The sequence below is a fragment of the Mytilus trossulus genome, chromosome 9, assembly GCF_036588685.1.
Source record: "Mytilus trossulus isolate FHL-02 chromosome 9, PNRI_Mtr1.1.1.hap1, whole genome shotgun sequence".
In the NCBI taxonomy this organism is placed as follows: domain Eukaryota; kingdom Metazoa; phylum Mollusca; class Bivalvia; order Mytilida; family Mytilidae; genus Mytilus; species Mytilus trossulus.
Window position 1 is genome coordinate 63,427,151 of NC_086381.1, and position 18,062 is coordinate 63,445,212.

General features: G+C 33.3%; 1 protein-coding gene across 1 annotated transcript in view; it reads left to right on the forward strand.

The window, feature by feature from the left end:
- LOC134683222 (low-density lipoprotein receptor-related protein 6-like) overlaps positions 1-18,062 on the forward strand; it is a 50,158-nt gene that overhangs the window by 1,723 nt on the left and 30,373 nt on the right. Inside the window, exons 2-3 of the mRNA XM_063542387.1 lie at positions 14,742-15,135; positions 15,797-16,197. Of these exons, the coding sequence (XP_063398457.1) occupies positions 14,742-15,135; positions 15,797-16,197 (795 nt within the window). The remainder of the gene's footprint in view (positions 1-14,741; positions 15,136-15,796; positions 16,198-18,062) is intronic.

The window sequence follows — 18,062 nt, forward strand, 5'->3', positions numbered from 1 at the left end:
TTGGGAAGTTTGGTTTAAAAGGTCGAACAACCGCTAATTTGAAACCCTGTTTTAGACAGTCAGTGAGGTTGACGGCGGGTCAACTTTGGTTTAAGTGTTGATCAGAAAGTCTGAAACCCGTCGAAAGGGGTTGTTTTAGTTTCTTGAGGATTGAGCTGCATTTGTCATTACATATATGAGGTATAAATAATTATGACGTCTGGCAAGGCTTTCTGGCATCCAAGATTTGTTTTAGATAGCCTTGCCAGACGTCACTTAAGGGAAGAATCTTTTAACTTGCTGCCAGGGATGGGTGTCTGATTAATAGACCAGATAGATTTTGAAGATTTTTTTTAATTCCGCCGACCTTTTTCTGTTAAGAAGTACAAATAAAAATAAAAACATGATTAAAAAAGATCGGTCTTTCTTCTTCCAGTCGGAATACCCTCGGAGTGGATTCGGAAATCCCGAGCGGTTCCCTGTTCAGTGAACGTTTCACGATAATCTAATGTGGTGAAAAGGAACCAGTTGAAAGGCGGTTCCCTGTTCAGTCAAAGTTTCATCATGATTTAATGCGGTGAAAAGGAACCAGTTGAAAATGGAGGCAACTTCCAAGCAAGGACCGAAGCTCATAAACTCGGCAATCAATGTTACACGCAGGACTTCGGAAAAGTTCGGAGAGGCGACAACCTTGCTTTAGAAGTTGAAATGGAGGACCAGATACGATTTTAATATTGTTGCCTTGGAGATTTTCGGTGTATTCTTAACGGTTGAACAAAACAAACATCGCAGTCATGAATAATAAAAATGAAAATTATTTTTGAGATGGTTTGGGAAGTTTGGTTTAAAAGGTCGAACAACCGCTAATTTGAAACCCTGTTTTAGACAGTCAGTGAGGTTGACGGCGGGTCAACTTTGGTTTAAGTGTTGATCAGAAAGTCTGAAACCCGTCGAAAGGGGTTGTTTTAGTTTCTTGAGGATTGAGCTGCATTTGTCATTACATATATGAGGTATAAATAATTATGACGTCTGGCAAGGCTTTCTGGCATCCAAGATTTGTTTTAGATAGCCTTGCCAGACGTCACTTAAGGGAAGAATCTTTTAACTTGCTGCCAGGGATGGGTGTCTGATTAATAGACCACTTTCGAGTTCATCCGTCACCGGAAAAAACTCGTCAATTATACGCGCCTTTATCATCGTCATTTGTGCGTTTAGGGGCTTCGTCACTTCCTTCCAATGTTGAGCGAGTGGTTGGAAAACTATAATTCTATATTGTACGAATTATTCGGCAAATTGAATTCTCAAAATTGACAATCAACACTGCTGTCATTAGGGAAATGTCAGTAAGTACCTACAGAGCAACCATTATTTCTAGTTTATCCTGCACAAAGACAATCACTTAGACGCTTGATGAACGTAAAAAGTGCAGGGATACAGGCGAGCCCCTCTATCTGGTAAATGACGTCATAAAGGCGTGTATAATTGACGAGTTTTTTAATAAAAATATTATTGTTACATTGGAGACTAATTGCCGGAATGCATTGTTGGCAAGGAACCGATTAATTACGAATGTAACAATAATTATTGAGACTACGGTTACATGGCGTTATTGTAACATGAAAAACAGAAATGTACGATGGGACTAGAAATATGTACTGATGATAATAAAAGTTAAAGACATTCATTTTATATACAATATATACAATAATATTACATACAATTTCTTGATTTTTTTTTATTTACAATAATTACATTAGATGTAAGTTTCATTATAATACGTTATTCTGATTGGCTAACATGTTATTCCGTAAACAATTGCATCAGACAATAACATTTATCATGCATGATGACACGAGATCCCACAAAAAAGTGCACAGGTGAATTAAATAAAACTGGATAAAAATCGTGTTTTCATGATTTTAGCTAATGAAATGTAATTATAAGTATTGAATACTTCTTTTTGAAACTTTATAGGGTTGTAAAAGCGTTGACCGTGCGTACATTTTTAGAATGAAGCGCTTCCGCGCTTCATACAAAATGTACTTCGGTCAACGCTTTTACCACCCAATAAATTTACAAAAAGAAGCATTCAATTCTTAAATGAAAATTTCTACATATCCAGTCATTGAAGTGGTTTTTGGAGCATGATCAAGTCCGACAAATTTTTGATGAAACAACTCCAAGCAATATTTGTATGTAGGTATATTGGTTAAAAAAGGGGGAAAATACCTTTGGTTTGGGTGAACTCCATTTGATTTTGAAACGAAATTACGTCCTCCATGGACAAGAAGGAAAATAGATACATCATCGTAACATGTATACAGAAGTTCATAGTATTTTTAAAGGTTCACAGTTAGCAAACTTTGCTTTTGATTCATATATGAAGTTGCAGGTTTGTGTTTTGATATTGTTTCGGTTTCGTTTCAAACGCATCCCAAATTTTAATGTTTTCACCCTATACAAAATTGGTAATATGAATCTCTTCTTCCATTGTTCAAAGTATAGTAACAGTTATAAAAGTAGCTGTGCAGTTAAATACGTAGAAGGGCACACTTTTCTCAGCCCGAGTTCTCAACAACAAACCATCATGAACTATATTTTTCGCCTTTGGCACTACTTATCTGAAGTAGTATATCTTTAAGAACATCAAAACCATTAATGCTTAAAACTATTCAAACACCATTTGTTGAATAATGATATTTATTATTTATCATTATAACAAGTATTATTTAGTACATATGAAAGAATTAAGCAACAAAACTATAGAAGATTTAAGTTTAATAAATCTAGCGTACGTTGCTGTTTTTCATGTAACCATAACGCAATGTAACTGTAGCCTGAATAATTATTGTTACATTCGTAATTAATCAGTTCCTTACCCAACTTTGCATTCCGGCCATTAGTCTCCAATGTAACAATAATATTTTTATTATTGTTACATTTCCATGTAACCGTAGCCAGTGCCTTATATAAATACCTAAATACCATCCCACCATACCCATTAAGATTTAATGGAACAGAGATGGGATATGGTGGACAAGATCCCAACACAAAATCAGAACATGTATTACTGTAATAGAATGCCTGACAATTAAAATCACTTCAACATTTGTAAAAAGGGACAATCCCAGAACACTTCGAGATATAAGCTTATACTTTATTAATAGCAGTGTAAAATAGCATAAAAAGCCTAAGAAGGACATGTTTTCATGTACCACATATGAAGGTATATGACATGCAGAGCGCATATGGTATTTCCTCAATAAGATTGTATTTTGTTATGAGGAATTTTGTCACTCCCTGATCTAAATTTGATAAATAAATACATGGAACAAAGAGGAATGCAATTAGTAAAGACACTTCCCTTTCATCAGGGACATGGTTTCATCAATCTACATTGACATTGGACTCCTTGTAACACATTAAATTTAAATTGAAACAGCAAGAATCAATACCAAATTATGAAACGATCTGCATACATGTTAAGTACAAAATGCATAATACTATCATATCTATCTATCTTCCCGTCAAGGAGTGGACTCATTTTTGAGTGTATATACTCCAGCGATCATATTACTATTATATAGAGTAATGTCATTGTTTGTTTCTCTCCATTTTTGGTTTAAAAAAAACAGTATTAATTCCAATTTTTATTTTTATTTATTTTTCGACCTCCTACCCTACATTTTTTCATTGTTTTTATTTTATTTTTTTTTTCGACCTCCTACCCTTCCTTTTTTAAGAAGAATCCCATAAACCAACTAATAAAAAAAAAGTGGCCAGGAAAAAGGGGTGGGGGGCGCAAAATCCGCCTCTGTTCACATGATAAAATAATACCGTAACTTATTGACAGGCCATAGAATCTTGTTTGTGTCATTGTATTTACATGTATAATTACAGTTGCAATGTAACTCTTCATATCATAGAATATATTTGAGGACTTGTAAAAGATTTAGAATTTACAAGGCAAAGGCACAAGCTCCACAAAAGTGTTGGTGGCAAATAAAATTGAAAATGGAAATTGGGATTGTGTCAAAGAGACAACAACCCGACCATATAAACAGACAACAGCAGAAGGTCACCAATAGTTATTCAATACAGCGAGTAATTCCCGCAGCCGTAGGCGTCTTTCAGCTGACCTTTTAGATTTTAAAGACCTTTTAGATTTAAAGCTACCTTGGCTATATCTCGACAATAGTTTCAGCCTATGATCAACTTGTTAGGTTGTTGTCTCATTTATTGATTGATTGATTGTTGGTTGCTTAACGTCCAGTGGCAAATATTTCATGCATATTCAGGACGAGAACAAGTTAACAATACATACAATAGGTAGGTTGTTATAATAGAGGATGATGGTCCAGGAAATTTGGATTGCCACTGGAAAATGAGAGTATATTGGATAGAGACAGAAATTTTTCCTTGCAACAGGCCACATATGGACCACTCAATGAGTTGTTGCAAGGGTTCTTAACATGCAAAGAGTGTGGCACTCTCTTTTCACGAGGCATCAGATTTAATGTCCCATTCTAACCGGACGTGACTGCCAACTTGATACATCCAGCACAGCCAAACTTTGGCAAGCATTTTACTGCCGGTCGGGAGAAGACCAAGTGACCATATTTTTATACCCCAGTCACCCTTGGGGGATGTCTCATTTATAAATATTAACCTATTCCATTGTATACCACACATCTTCTGACAATACATTTACATTCAAAATTATTCTGACTAGTGCACTTGAAATGTTGAAATTCTGATGTGATGTCTAACTTGTATAAAACTTCAGTTTTCATACAGATAGTAACTTTTTATGCCCCACCTACATGTACAAAAGTAACAATGTATTAAAGTAGAGGCTTATGTTTCTTCCTGTCTGTGCGTCTTTCTGTCCTGGTTTGGTTATGTATTGGGTTGTGGTAGTTTATGATTCAAATATATTGGTTTATTACTTACATGTAGTATACATGCATATTATGACATGAACCATTTAATACATATGTTGCTAAAATGTATGGCTTTTGATTTCATTTGCAATACACAAATTTCCTACATCAGTCAACCTTGTTTTAAAGGGTCACCTGTCTTAAAACCTATCCTCTTCATTCCTGGCGGAGCATAAGGTCGCCACAAGATATCGCCATCTAGGTCATGTCAACCTCCTTCAGTTCTGCCTCATTTGTTTGATGCCAGGTGGTTTTGGGTCTTCCTCTTGGTCTCTTCCCCTGAGGTGTCCATCTTAGAGCTGTCCTGGTTATGTTGGATACAGGCATCAGGAGAACATTGATGCCCCAGCCATCTGAAGGGCCTCTCAGCCTGAGTCTGTTGTATTTCTTTGATGATGCACATCATGACATGGACTTGCTCATATCAAGAAGATGTTCATTTAATTGAGATAAGGTTTCGCCAAATGATTTTACAAATTCACCTCAGACAATTGTTGTGGAAACTTGAGAACAATCTTATATACATGTATGTTTGTTTTTGTTACTCTCTAGCATTCCCCCCCCCCCCCCCCCCCTTTCATACAGAAGGATGGATCTAACATTACTGTTATAGCCTTATCTTTGTTTTTCTGTTGTATTGGTTGGACTATTTTGAAATGCAGATCTTTCCTTGGCTAGCCCACTTTTAATATCTTTTTTGGTTGGATCTTCTGTATTAACGACAGTACCTAGATAGGTAAATTTATCTACTTGTTAGATTTCTATGCCCTCAGATTTTAATCTTAAGTTTGATGTTGTGTTTAGTCGCATTTCTTGAGTCTTTTTGCGTTCAATTCTAGTTCAATTTCGCTAGCAAAATGGCTGAGGCGATTTGTCTTTTCCTGCATATTGTCTTGTTTTGACGACAGGAGTGCTATATATCATCAGAAAAGTCAAGGTCCTCTAGGGTTTTAAATATGGACCATGTGATGCTTTGAATCTATGAATTTTGAACCTCATTCATGTCAATTCAAAGATTATCTTTCTTTTCTCTGGTCCCAAAGTTTCAGGGTTAGCCACTAGTTTGATGCCCCAGACTACCGTTACAGTACACCCTGGGACATGGTCTGAAAAATCATCAGCATCTTGTATGCCTGGCATTAAATGCTGGGCTTTTATTGGGGCCGGGGTCATAAATCACTGGCATCATGTACTGTGATGTACATTATACTTACAAATGTAGGACCTAAATTAGATACATGAAAGCTTTAAACATGTTAAAAGATTTAGAACTATTACAAACTTTAAGTTGACCATCAGAACCACCACACTGGTCCACTACATTTTAAATTGATGGACATACATGTACATGTACTTTGGTTTTTGGACTGTCTGTACAAGTGTTTGACTAAGATGAAGAATTGTTAAAAATATACCCACTTAGGGCAGTTAGTGGGCCCCCCTATAAAAATTTATGGATCCGCCACTGTCCCCACCCTATCTAAACCCATACATGTCGTAAAATTAGAATAGGTCATAAACTTGCACTGTGCAGCGTGTAGTGTACACTGAAGTCAGCATTGTACCGATATTTGATAAGCAGAAATTTCTGTTGGCTTAAGATCTAGGTAAACAAATTAATAACATCATTTCAAGCTATAGTAAATAATCTGCCAGCCACATGACAGTTTCGACACTTGATTAAACAGTTTCTTTCTGATTAGCTTAAGTGTCTCATATAAGTTGTCACTGGGTGGACATTAAGCCTCTACTAATGAAATTGTACTTTGTCAACCCCCAAGTGACAAATGTATTAATGATCTTGTTTTAAATATAGTATCCTTGTTAATATTACATTTGTACATTGTCTGTTTAAATTTATTATCTTTTTCCTTTACATGGTGTTTAAAAATAGCATTGAAAGTTCACTTTCTGTTTCGTCGGACAGCAAGGTCAAATTCAATAGGTTTTACAAATCTGTATATGATCAAACAGCTGGTATGTAGTGAAAAAGGCAGTTTATTCCAAATGAGACAGCTACCCAACAATAAGTCTAAGATCAAATGTTTAAAAGTTACAAACTAAGGTCTTTACAATACATGTTCTAGAAATTGTTTAAAAGTTACAGAACTTAGTCTTAATACAATACATGTTCTAGAAATAAGAGAAGAAAGATACCTATACATACATAAGACCTAATCTCAGTTGCAGATCCAGAGGGGGTTAGAACCCCCCCCCCCCCCCCCCCCCCCCCCTTTTTTTGGACAATCAACAGATTTAAATTCATTATGCCCCATCTACAATAGTAGAGGGGTATTTTGTTTTCTGGTCTGTGGGTCTGTTAGTCCATTGGGCCCTCTGTCCCGCAACAGGTTAAAGTTTTGGGTCAAGGTAGTTTTTCTTGAAGTCGAAGTCCAATCAACTTGCAACTTAGTATGCATGTTCAGTATATGATGATCTTTCTAATTTAAATGCCAAATTAGATTTTTTACCCCAATTTCACAGTCCACTGAACATAGAAAATGATGGGGAGTCAGGCATTCATGTACTATGGACACATTATTGTTTTATTAAAGAATTAAATGGAAGAAACAAAATTGTTTTGAGCAAAGGTATTTTTAATTTTCTGATTTATTTTTATATCAATTTTAATTCCAGATAAAACGTTAACACCTAAATTATGTTTGAAAGACCCACTAATTTAACTCAAGTCCATTGTATTTTAACAAGAAATATTTTATAATTTTTCCTTTATCATGAAACTAGAGGAGAATTACATGATATATATATTAAGATTATTATTTTTATCCTAAAATATTTGAAACCTCATTTTATAATAAATCCTTCATCATGTTCATTGTATTAATATATTCATTGCAATATTATTTTTTTCACAAAATTGTAAGTGATAACATAAGTTTAAATTTTAACCTAACGTCTTAAATCAAAACCACCTTCAAGTTAAAATCTGCCATTGATTTATCGCCAGGAGAAATATCCCAGACTTATCTACTTATTCACGGCTGTGTATTGCCAGTAAGGAGATCTGTCTGATGTAATATTTAAATTAATTGCTAATTGTAATTATTGTCACCTGTAAAGGTATGGCAGGGATGATTGACAGGTGTTTGTTTGTCTGTCAGGTGTCAAAACAAAGTTCATCTAAGTCCTGGTGTCTTACAGAGTCTTGTTAAAGAAAGTATATATATATATATATATCTATGGCATGGTTATTTACATCTCATGACAAGAATATTTATATCTACATTTTCTAACATGACTAAGGAGAGATTGAGATATTAGCTGATACACTAAGAAACAAGAGTGCTTTACAAGAAAGTGTGGACTTTTATAAATTCCTAACCCTGTAAGACCCTCATGGGTATACGTAGTCAATGTACTTTTGTACAGGGGTTTCTTATGGAGAAATGAAATATTTTTATTTTGAAATATTTTATAATTGCTAGACTTATTTGTTTAATATGACTTTATTTAATGTGTTTGGTATTCAGGCTCATTTATTGATACAGAGGGAAGGTTTTTTTGGGGGAAAAAGAGATAGGGGTTCAAACTCTATGTCCTGATTCTAATGCATTGTTGGTAAAAAATTTAAGGGGGGTTCCCACAAAACCACGATCCCTACTTTATAATCAACTAATCAAATTTTTATGACATATTTGGTCTGGTTAAGAAATAATCACTATAATAATGGCCATTAGTAATCACAAAATCTTATACGCCACGAGGAGGCTAACTTCTTGTTGGATGCCAAATTATTCTGTAGCCCACTGTTCATTTTAAAATGTATTAACATGATTAAAGAGACTTTTTATAATTTGTTTACATTTATGACATTATAAGTTTAAAGTTAAATCTGCAAGGTACATGTAACCCTTTCATGCATTTACAAACATATGTATGTATACATTGTGTTGGGTGGAAAAAAAGGGAACAAATTTTACATACCATTAATACAGGACAATAAAAGGCTATTGGAAAGTCGTAAATCTCTTCAAATAGATTCAGTAATGTTAGGGGACGTGTACTTTAGATGTGTAGTAAATATTTAAAAGCAGGTAAACATGGTAAAAGTGCCAAAAACACGTCTCAATTTTGTGTAAACAAACTTGAAATCGGTAAGTGTCATATTTATTGGACCTATACATATTTTGTTTTACACATGTACACTTAATAAATTTGTACATGTACACATGTGTTAAGGGTCTTACAGTTAAACTTATACCCTCATTTTCCAGTGCAATTGGTAATTTTCAATGCCCAATCCAGTTGAACCACTGTTAATAGGATTTAGTGTTTATTTGTTAATGTCTTGAAAGAGGGTTGAAAGATACCAGAGGAACGGTCAAACTCATACATCGAAAAATTAACTGACAATGCCATGGCTATTAAAGAAAAAGACAAACAGACAAATATTAGTACACTATATATACACAAGACACAGCATAGAAAATTAAAGACCCACCAAAAACTGAGTATGCATGGAATATTTGCCACTGGAAATTAAATAAATAATAATAAATGTCATGTGTGTGCATGGTGAGCTCGGCAAGTTGGTACTCCCAACTTTATAAATTTTGATGTATCAGGAGTCCAACTTTTTTTGTGAATATTCCAACCCTTATGATATCATTGTATGATGTGTATGAATTTTTACAGAGTCATTTAAGATTGAAATAAACAATTAAGTTTCCCATAGGCGACAATGGTAGCCTTTTTTCGAGATACAGACTTTAGAAAGTTGATTTTTTTAACGAAACCTTGCTAGAATCAAAGAAAAGTTATTAGGACAGTATTTTTTGGTCCAAAAAATATAGGTTCGTGTTGCTTTTCTTAGCGTATTTTGTACTTATCTCCCATGCCTATCAATTTTGCCCTTAAAAATACGTGTCTTGTCCTAGCGTTGAAAAGTCATCTCAGTGCCTTTAGGGCTACGGAATAATTTTTATTTTGCCTTTTATATAAAGCAAAGTGCACGAAGTCTCTAATAATAAAAAATAACGGGCGCACATATCGACCAATCAGGATTCGCCATACTCTTAATTCTGAATACCATGTTATGCTCATAAAATGGCTGCACCCATAAAATCTAATGGTGTATTGTAACCTTAATTGGTTCTTTATAGATATAGGGAGATGTGGTATGGGTGCCAATGAGACAACTCTCCATCCAAATAACAATTTATAAAAGTAAAACATTATAGGTCAAGGTACAGCCTTCAACACAGAGCCTTGGCTCACAATGAACAACAAGCTATAAAGGGCCCCAAAATTATACATGAATGTGTACTAAAAAATGAATTTGTTTTAATATTATACTATTTAGCTCTTTTTTAAACAGCTTCTACACCTGTAATACATGTAATATAATACATAAAAAGAATTGATCTATTATGTAAAAAATGTGGTGAAATTTGACCACCAGTTACATGAGTTATTATTGTATTGAGGTTCTTTTGAAATTGATGTAAAATGGCATGCTGAAAAAATCCTGACAACTTAACATGTTAAATGTAATTAAGAGTTAAAATTAAATTAAAGAATTGTATTTAGTTTTCAACAATGCTCAAAACAGTTATTTAAATCTTAGTTTTAATTAGAATAAGTTATAACATGAATAAGAAAGTAATGTCAAATACAGTTGAAATTTTTGACACACAATGTTTTTGTCAGTTGCATTAGGTGCATTTGTCTGATTTATGTTTTTTTCTGTTTGTCATGATTTTTAATTGAGATGGATTTGAAAAGTTTACTCTCTGAAGACCAAATTTCAATTAATGAAACAAAAGTAATACAGTATCAATGCATAGGTGGAAAATAGTCTTAAGGTCGATTTACAGTATATGGTCCGAGTACACAGTTATCGTCCTTTGATTTTCGTTGTCCACGAATATAGTCCTTAGTGTGGACAGTGTGTTACTTGTCAATTTTTGTTATACCCCTTCCAAATTTATTTCTTCATGTTTTATGCCTCATATAGCAAGTTGGGGGATGAAATGACACTGTAAAAAAATTTGGGTCATAAATATTTAAGTAAAGTAGTGATTAGGTCCAGCTGAAAAAGGTCAAAAATTAGCACTTCGGAAGCTATCAAAAGATTTCAAGACCCCCTTAACATAAAATTGTCCATATTTTGAGTTAGAGCTGATGAAGTTTTCTATAATTTTGATATAATTTGTCCCAAAAGTAGTACAACATACTGTAAAAATATTATTGAGAAAGCGCAGGTGGGATTTTTTTTATTTTCATTTATTGTCTAAAAGAAATGCACTACGAAATAACTGTGTACTCGGACCTAAGAGGTGAAATCAGGAAATATAGAATTTGTACTTTGGCAACTTCCCTGAATGATTTGATGGTGTCAATTTGTCAAATAGCATAAAACTAAAGGATTTTAACTTTTATTTGATAGAATTTCTGCAAAAATGACCATTTTTGGCATTATATGGTCAAAATAAGCATTTCATAGCTTTTTCAATTTTGATGCATAAGTGGCATTCTGACTTTCTATCTGACATGTTTTCATGTGTCAATTTTTGTGTTTCTGTGCTTTAATCCAGTTGAATTACTCATTTGTGAATTCTGAATCTACAGAAAAGAAGATTATCTCAGACAATATGAGCAAAAAGTGTTGTATAAATGACCCTCGTCTAACGCCCTGTTTGGATCAAGTTAAATGTGAGGAGCATGGCACATAAAAGTTGGAAGTCCATAATAAAGACTTCACTAAATTTGTATAAAAAGCACTTAACAATGTCTTTTGTACCTATTACATTTCACATAATATCTTTCTTTACTTCTGTAGGATACCATGTGGTTCACATATAAGCCTGTTGAGACTAAAATTGCATGCAAGTTTTTCACTAAAAAGTGAAAAATCTTTGTATCAGACCATACTGTCAGCTAAAAAAGTTGAATGTAAGAGCCTTTTTGTGTTCAGATTTATTGTGTCATGTCACCTGAGTATAGAAATGATAGGAAAGACACAATTTTTTATTTCCTATAGCTTCAATATGCATTTTTAAATGTAAATATGTGCTACGGCCTAAATTGACCCTAAATTATTTTTAGTCTTACTTGACCTAAGACCCTTTTAAACTAATATGATATGTTATTTGTAAGTTTTCTTTCCATTTAAAGTACATTAAATACATATGTAAGGATTATTAATAATCAAAAAGCTTCACAAATTTAAAATTGCTGGAAAATATCACACCTTCATGTAAGGCCCCCCTTCATTGGAAAACCTGCATTTTTAGGCACAGGCTCATATAAATTTGACTTTTGAAAAATTATCCTAAGTCTGATATATCAAATGAGTACTCTATTGCTTTAAATACCTGATTTATTATATATTAAGGCATTTTAAAAGTATTTTTTTGCAATATTTTAATTTTAAAAGCCCCAAATGTTGATAGTTGAAATTTCTCAATTTTAACTTCAAAATTTAACACGCAAACTTGAATATAGAATTAATCATAGTGTCTATAATATATATTCTATTGCTATCAAACTTTGTTAGCAGTCTTATAATATATTAAGCTTCTGTCATACCAAGTTTTATTAAGATTGGGCAACTTTTTCTATCCTATTAAGAGGTGAAATCAGGAAATATAGAATTTGTACTTTGGCAACTTCCCTGAATGATTTGATGGTGTCAATTTGTCAAATAGCATAAAACTAAAGGATTTTAACTTTTATTTGATAGAATTTCTGCAAAAATGACCATTTTTGGCATTATATGGTCAAAATAAGCATTTCATAGCTTTTTCAATTTTGATGCATAAGTGGCATTCTGACTTTCTATCTGACATGTTTTCATGTGTCAATTTTTGTGTTTCTGTGCTTTAATCCAGTTGAATTACTCATTTGTGAATTCTGAATCTACAGAAAAGAAGATTATCTCAGACAATATGAGCAAAAAGTGTTGTATAAATGACCCTCGTCTAACGCCCTGTTTGGATCAAGTTAAATGTGAGGAGCATGGCACATAAAAGTTGGAAGTCCATAATAAAGACGTCACTAAATTTGTATAAAAAGCACTTAACAATGTCTTTTGTACCTATTACATTTCACATAATATCTTTCTTTACTTCTGTAGGATACCATGTGGTTCACATATAAGCCTGTTGAGACTAAAATTGCATGCAAGTTTTTCACTAAAAAGTGAAAAATCTTTGTATCAGACCATACTGTCAGCTAAAAAAGTTGAATGTAAGAGCCTTTTTGTGTTCAGATTTATTGTGTCATGTCACCTGAGTAAAGAAATGATAGGAAAGACACAATTTTTTATTTCCTATAGCTTCAATATGCATTTTTAAATGTAAATATGTGCTACGGCCTAAATTGACCCTAAATTATTTTTAGTCTTACTTGACCTAAGACCCTTTTAAACTAATATGATATGTTATTTGTAAGTTTTCTTTCCATTTAAAGTACATTAAATACATATGTAAGGATTATTAATAATCAAAAAGCTTCACAAATTTAAAATTGCTGGAAAATATCACACCTTCATGTAAGGCCCCCCTTCATTGGAAAACCTGCATTTTTAGGCACAGGCTCATATAAATTTGACTTTTGAAAAATTATCCTAAGTCTGATATATCAAATGAGTACTCTATTGCTTTAAATACCTGATTTATTATATATTAAGGCATTTTAAAAGTATTTTTTTGCAATATTTTAATTTTAAAAGCCCCAAATGTTGATAGTTGAAATTTCTCAAATTTAACGTCAAAATTTAACACGCAAACTTGAATATAGAATTAATCATAGTGTCTATAATATATATTCTATTGCTATCAAACTTTGTTAGCAGTCTTATAATATATTAAGCTTCTGTCATACCAAGTTTTATTAAGATTGGGCAACTTTTTCTATCCTATTAGGTCCGAGTACACAGTTATCGTCCTTTGATTTTCGTTGTCCACGAATATAGTCCTTAGTGTGGACAGTGTGTTACTTGTCAATTTTTGTTATACCCCTTCCAAATTTATTTCTTCATGTTTTATGCCTCATATAGCAAGTTGGGGGATGAAATGACACTGTTAAAAAATTTGTGTCATAAATATTTAAGTAAAGTAGTGATTAGGTCCAGCTGAAAAAGGTCAAAAATTAGCACTTCGGAAGCTATCAAAAGATTTCAAGACCCGCTTAACATAAAATTGTCCATATTTTGAGTTAGAGCTGATGAAGTTTTCTATAATTTTGATATAATTTGTCCCAAAAGTAGTACAACATACTGTAAAAATATTATTGAGAAAGCGCAGGTGGGATTTTTTTTATTTTCATTTATTGTCTAAAAGAAATGCACTACGAAATAACTGTGTACTCGGACCATATGGGCTATGTCACATATTTCGGTAAAATTTTGCATACAACTCTGGATGTCTGGCTCAATGAACTACAACTGAAAAAAAAAAAAAATAATGCATATATCTCATTTATCATTTGAAATATAACTGATTGAATTCTTTCAGAATGGATGAACAATTGTATAGAAAGCACATAAAATCAGGGAAAAACCAACTTAAATTTTTGTCTTGAAATTGTCAAATCTCTGACTTCTACTCCATAGATTATTTTTTTAAAACTGTCCACTTTTCTGTCCTTCCTTCCCATTTTGTTTCTTTGAAGCTTGTTATTTAGACATGTTATTTAAAAAACACAATTGTTGGCTCTCCCTTGACACCATTTGAGAGGTATGGTCTTAAGGAAATGATGATAGTCCGTTAAAAATAAAGTTGCAAAAATTTGTTTCCCATTCCACTATAAATAAATATATTTAAATTCAATTAAACGATATCTATATATTTTCAGGAAGTCCCTTGCTGCTTTTTGCAAATCGTAAAGATGTTAGAATGGTGGACGGGAACAATTCTCGAGGTAATTCCACCGTTGTCGCTGGAAACCTCGAGGATGCAGCAGCAGTGGATTTCCTTTATGAGGACAGATCGGTCTTCTTCACGGACGTCAGCCAGGAAATGATCAAAAGGACATGGTTTAATGGCTCGGAAATTACGGTCAATGTCATTACAACAGGTCTCATCTCTCCAGACGGTCTAGCTGTTGATTGGTTGGGTCGAAAGATATACTGGACCGACTCAGAAACTAAAAGAATTGAAGTTGCCAACTTGGATGGAAGTTACCGAAAGGTGCTTTATTGGAACGACCTTGACCAACCAAGAGCTATTGCACTGGATCCATTAAATGGGTAAGTTAATCTGAGTTATAATTCACACACCAGGGACAGACTGAAAAACAGGGAGATAACTCTTGATTAAAGTATTTGACACAACCGTAATTTCAACTCTATATTTATTGAATAAACATACTCTATAGCAAAATAGATATAGGAAGATGTGGTATGAGTGCCAATGAGACAACTCTCCATCCAAATAAGAAAAGCATGAAAAGACAACTTCCACTAAAATATCTGTTGTTCTTTTGCTCTTAGTGTTTCACGGTGCATGAACATTGTACTGATAATATAACAGTGAAGTATTATATTTTATCGCTATTTTGTGCATTTTTCCTTTGATCTTTTTTTGTGTCAGATAATTTTCATATCATGCTTCTCGCTTGAGATGGAAAAATTATCGCTAGAAACTAAGGAGGCCACATGGCGTTGCTAACGAAATTGACATTGAAATTGACAATGTCGTCACAGGTAAAATAGTGATAAACAGATTATCATTGGTCATCTCAACTCGATTGCTTTTCTTACTTTCGCTATTCCAGCTCAAGCGAGAAAATCAATCTCGTTGAGATAATCAACCATAATCTATAAATCTTTCTCATGTTAACCATGTTATGTTAACAGTTAAGTATTTTGTTAACAGCTAAGTATTATATTAACTATCTCATGTTAACAGGTACATGTATTGGACGGACTGGGGAGAGACACCAAAAATAGAACGTGCTGGAATGGACGGAACCCATGCACATCGATCTGTCATTATAAAGGAAAATATTCATTGGCCAAATGGACTTACGTTAGATTATGAAGATTCACAAATTTATTGGGCAGACGCTAAAAATGCTTTCATACATAGTTGTAAATTCGATGGTTCTGATCGCCGTGTGGTCGTTGAAGGGGAACTACCTCACCCGTTTGCCTTGACATTGTACGATCGAACGTTATACTGGACCGATTGGAAGGATCGGTCCATTAATTCCTGTGATAAAATTACCGGTAGTAATCGGCGAGTTATACTTAGAGATATATATTCACCAATGGACATCCATTCATTTAGTGCCAGAAGACAACCAAAAGGTAAATAGTAGAAACAGTAGAAGCCGTGTCTTTTATTTATATTTTCAAATAGCAACATGGGATATGTAGTAACACTTTCCCCTAAATTTACAGCATATTAATAAATTACCATAGGGAAATAATTGTACCATGATGGTGCTAGTAAGATCCTTGGGGAACACTGAGTAGGTTGTTTTTTGCACTCCTTTACACTATGTTTAAAAATACCATTGAAAGCTTGATATGGATTACGCATGACACATCAGAGTAAACAGGTAAAGTTTTATCCTACTGCTTCACTATTTTTTTTCACCAGAAAATTGTAATTAATCTGACAATAAAAACTTTAAACCATACAGTTTACACTAAATGTCGGGAGAAAGATTTGCCCAGGGTAAACCTCAATCAGAAAATGATCTTTCAATGGTAATTTTAGCTTTGGTGTATTTGTGGTTCAATGAAGAATTTCAACAAACCATTGAAGGGATTATAAAAATGAAGTGATTGGGGGAGACTTTAAGATAAATGATTTGTACAACAGTCATAACAGTACTTATTCTTGCTTCATAAATTTTTGTAACAAATCTTGACATACATGACATACATGTACATGATGTATAAGGCTTTGAAAATATAAACTCTCAACCAAACCATGTGTTTTGGAAAGGTTGCTTTCTTCTGTCATATATTTGTCCCCGATTCTTTTTTGTATGATTGAATTTTCAATGAGGAACTTTCATTACATTTCTTGCCATGTTACATAACTTTATTTGTTTAACACGCTTAAAATTTTGAAAAAAATGACACATTTATATAATGCTATTTTTTTAATGGCAGCAGCTGCTCTTTGAAATAAATAAAACAAAAACAATTTACATCTTTCATAACTTTTAGCTGTGGGCTGATAACAATTAAGACAGTAAATTGCTTAATGTAATGTAAATGTTAGGATAGACACATTAGACAAAGTTATTTGTAGATCTATAGTCGTATTGGGCATGATGGATATATATTATTTATCTTTTTTTGCCTGCCAGTCAAAAAATCACAAGGTATGCATGGATGTTGTACATGTGTTGTTGTGTACATGTGTTGATATATATGTGTACATGTATTGTTTATAATTAGTTAATCAAGCTTGATGAAAACTCTGTACTTTTCTATTTTCAATTTTTTATCGAGAATACATGTTTTCAATTATGCATTGAGTTTTAAGCTCCCATCTTAGTGGAGGGGCATTTAGTTGTCCGCCTGTACTTCTCAAAATTAGTTTCGGTTTTCCAACTTAAATTTGCCTCAACCAAATGTTATGACACTCATATTATACCCGATACTTTTTACCACAAAACACAGATCATTTTGAATTTTAGTTGCATCATTTATACTGTCTTAGAGTTATGCCCTTTACCATGTTTACAAATGGAATAATTGCTGAATTTTACGTTTTCATTCTCTAACTTTAGTTTGCCTAAGCCAATTGTTATGAAACTTATATACAATGCTTATTACCACAAAACACAGATCAAGTTTGAATTTAGGTGGTGTCACTTTTACCTTTCTAGAGTTATGCCCCTTTACAAATGGAAAAATCGCTGAATTTTTCATTTCTGTTCGCTAACTTAAGTTTGTTTCAACCAAATGTTATGAAATTTATACTCAATAGATATAGGAAGATGTGGTGTGAGTGCCAATGAGACAACTCTCCATCAAAATAACAATATGAAAAGTTAACCATTATAGGTTAAAGTACGGCCTTTAACACGGAGCCTTGGCTCACACCGAACAACAAGCTATAAAGGGCCCCAAAATTACTAGTGTAAAACCATTCAAACAGGAAAACCAACGGTCTAATCTATATAAACAAAAGGAGAAGCATGTAAATATAA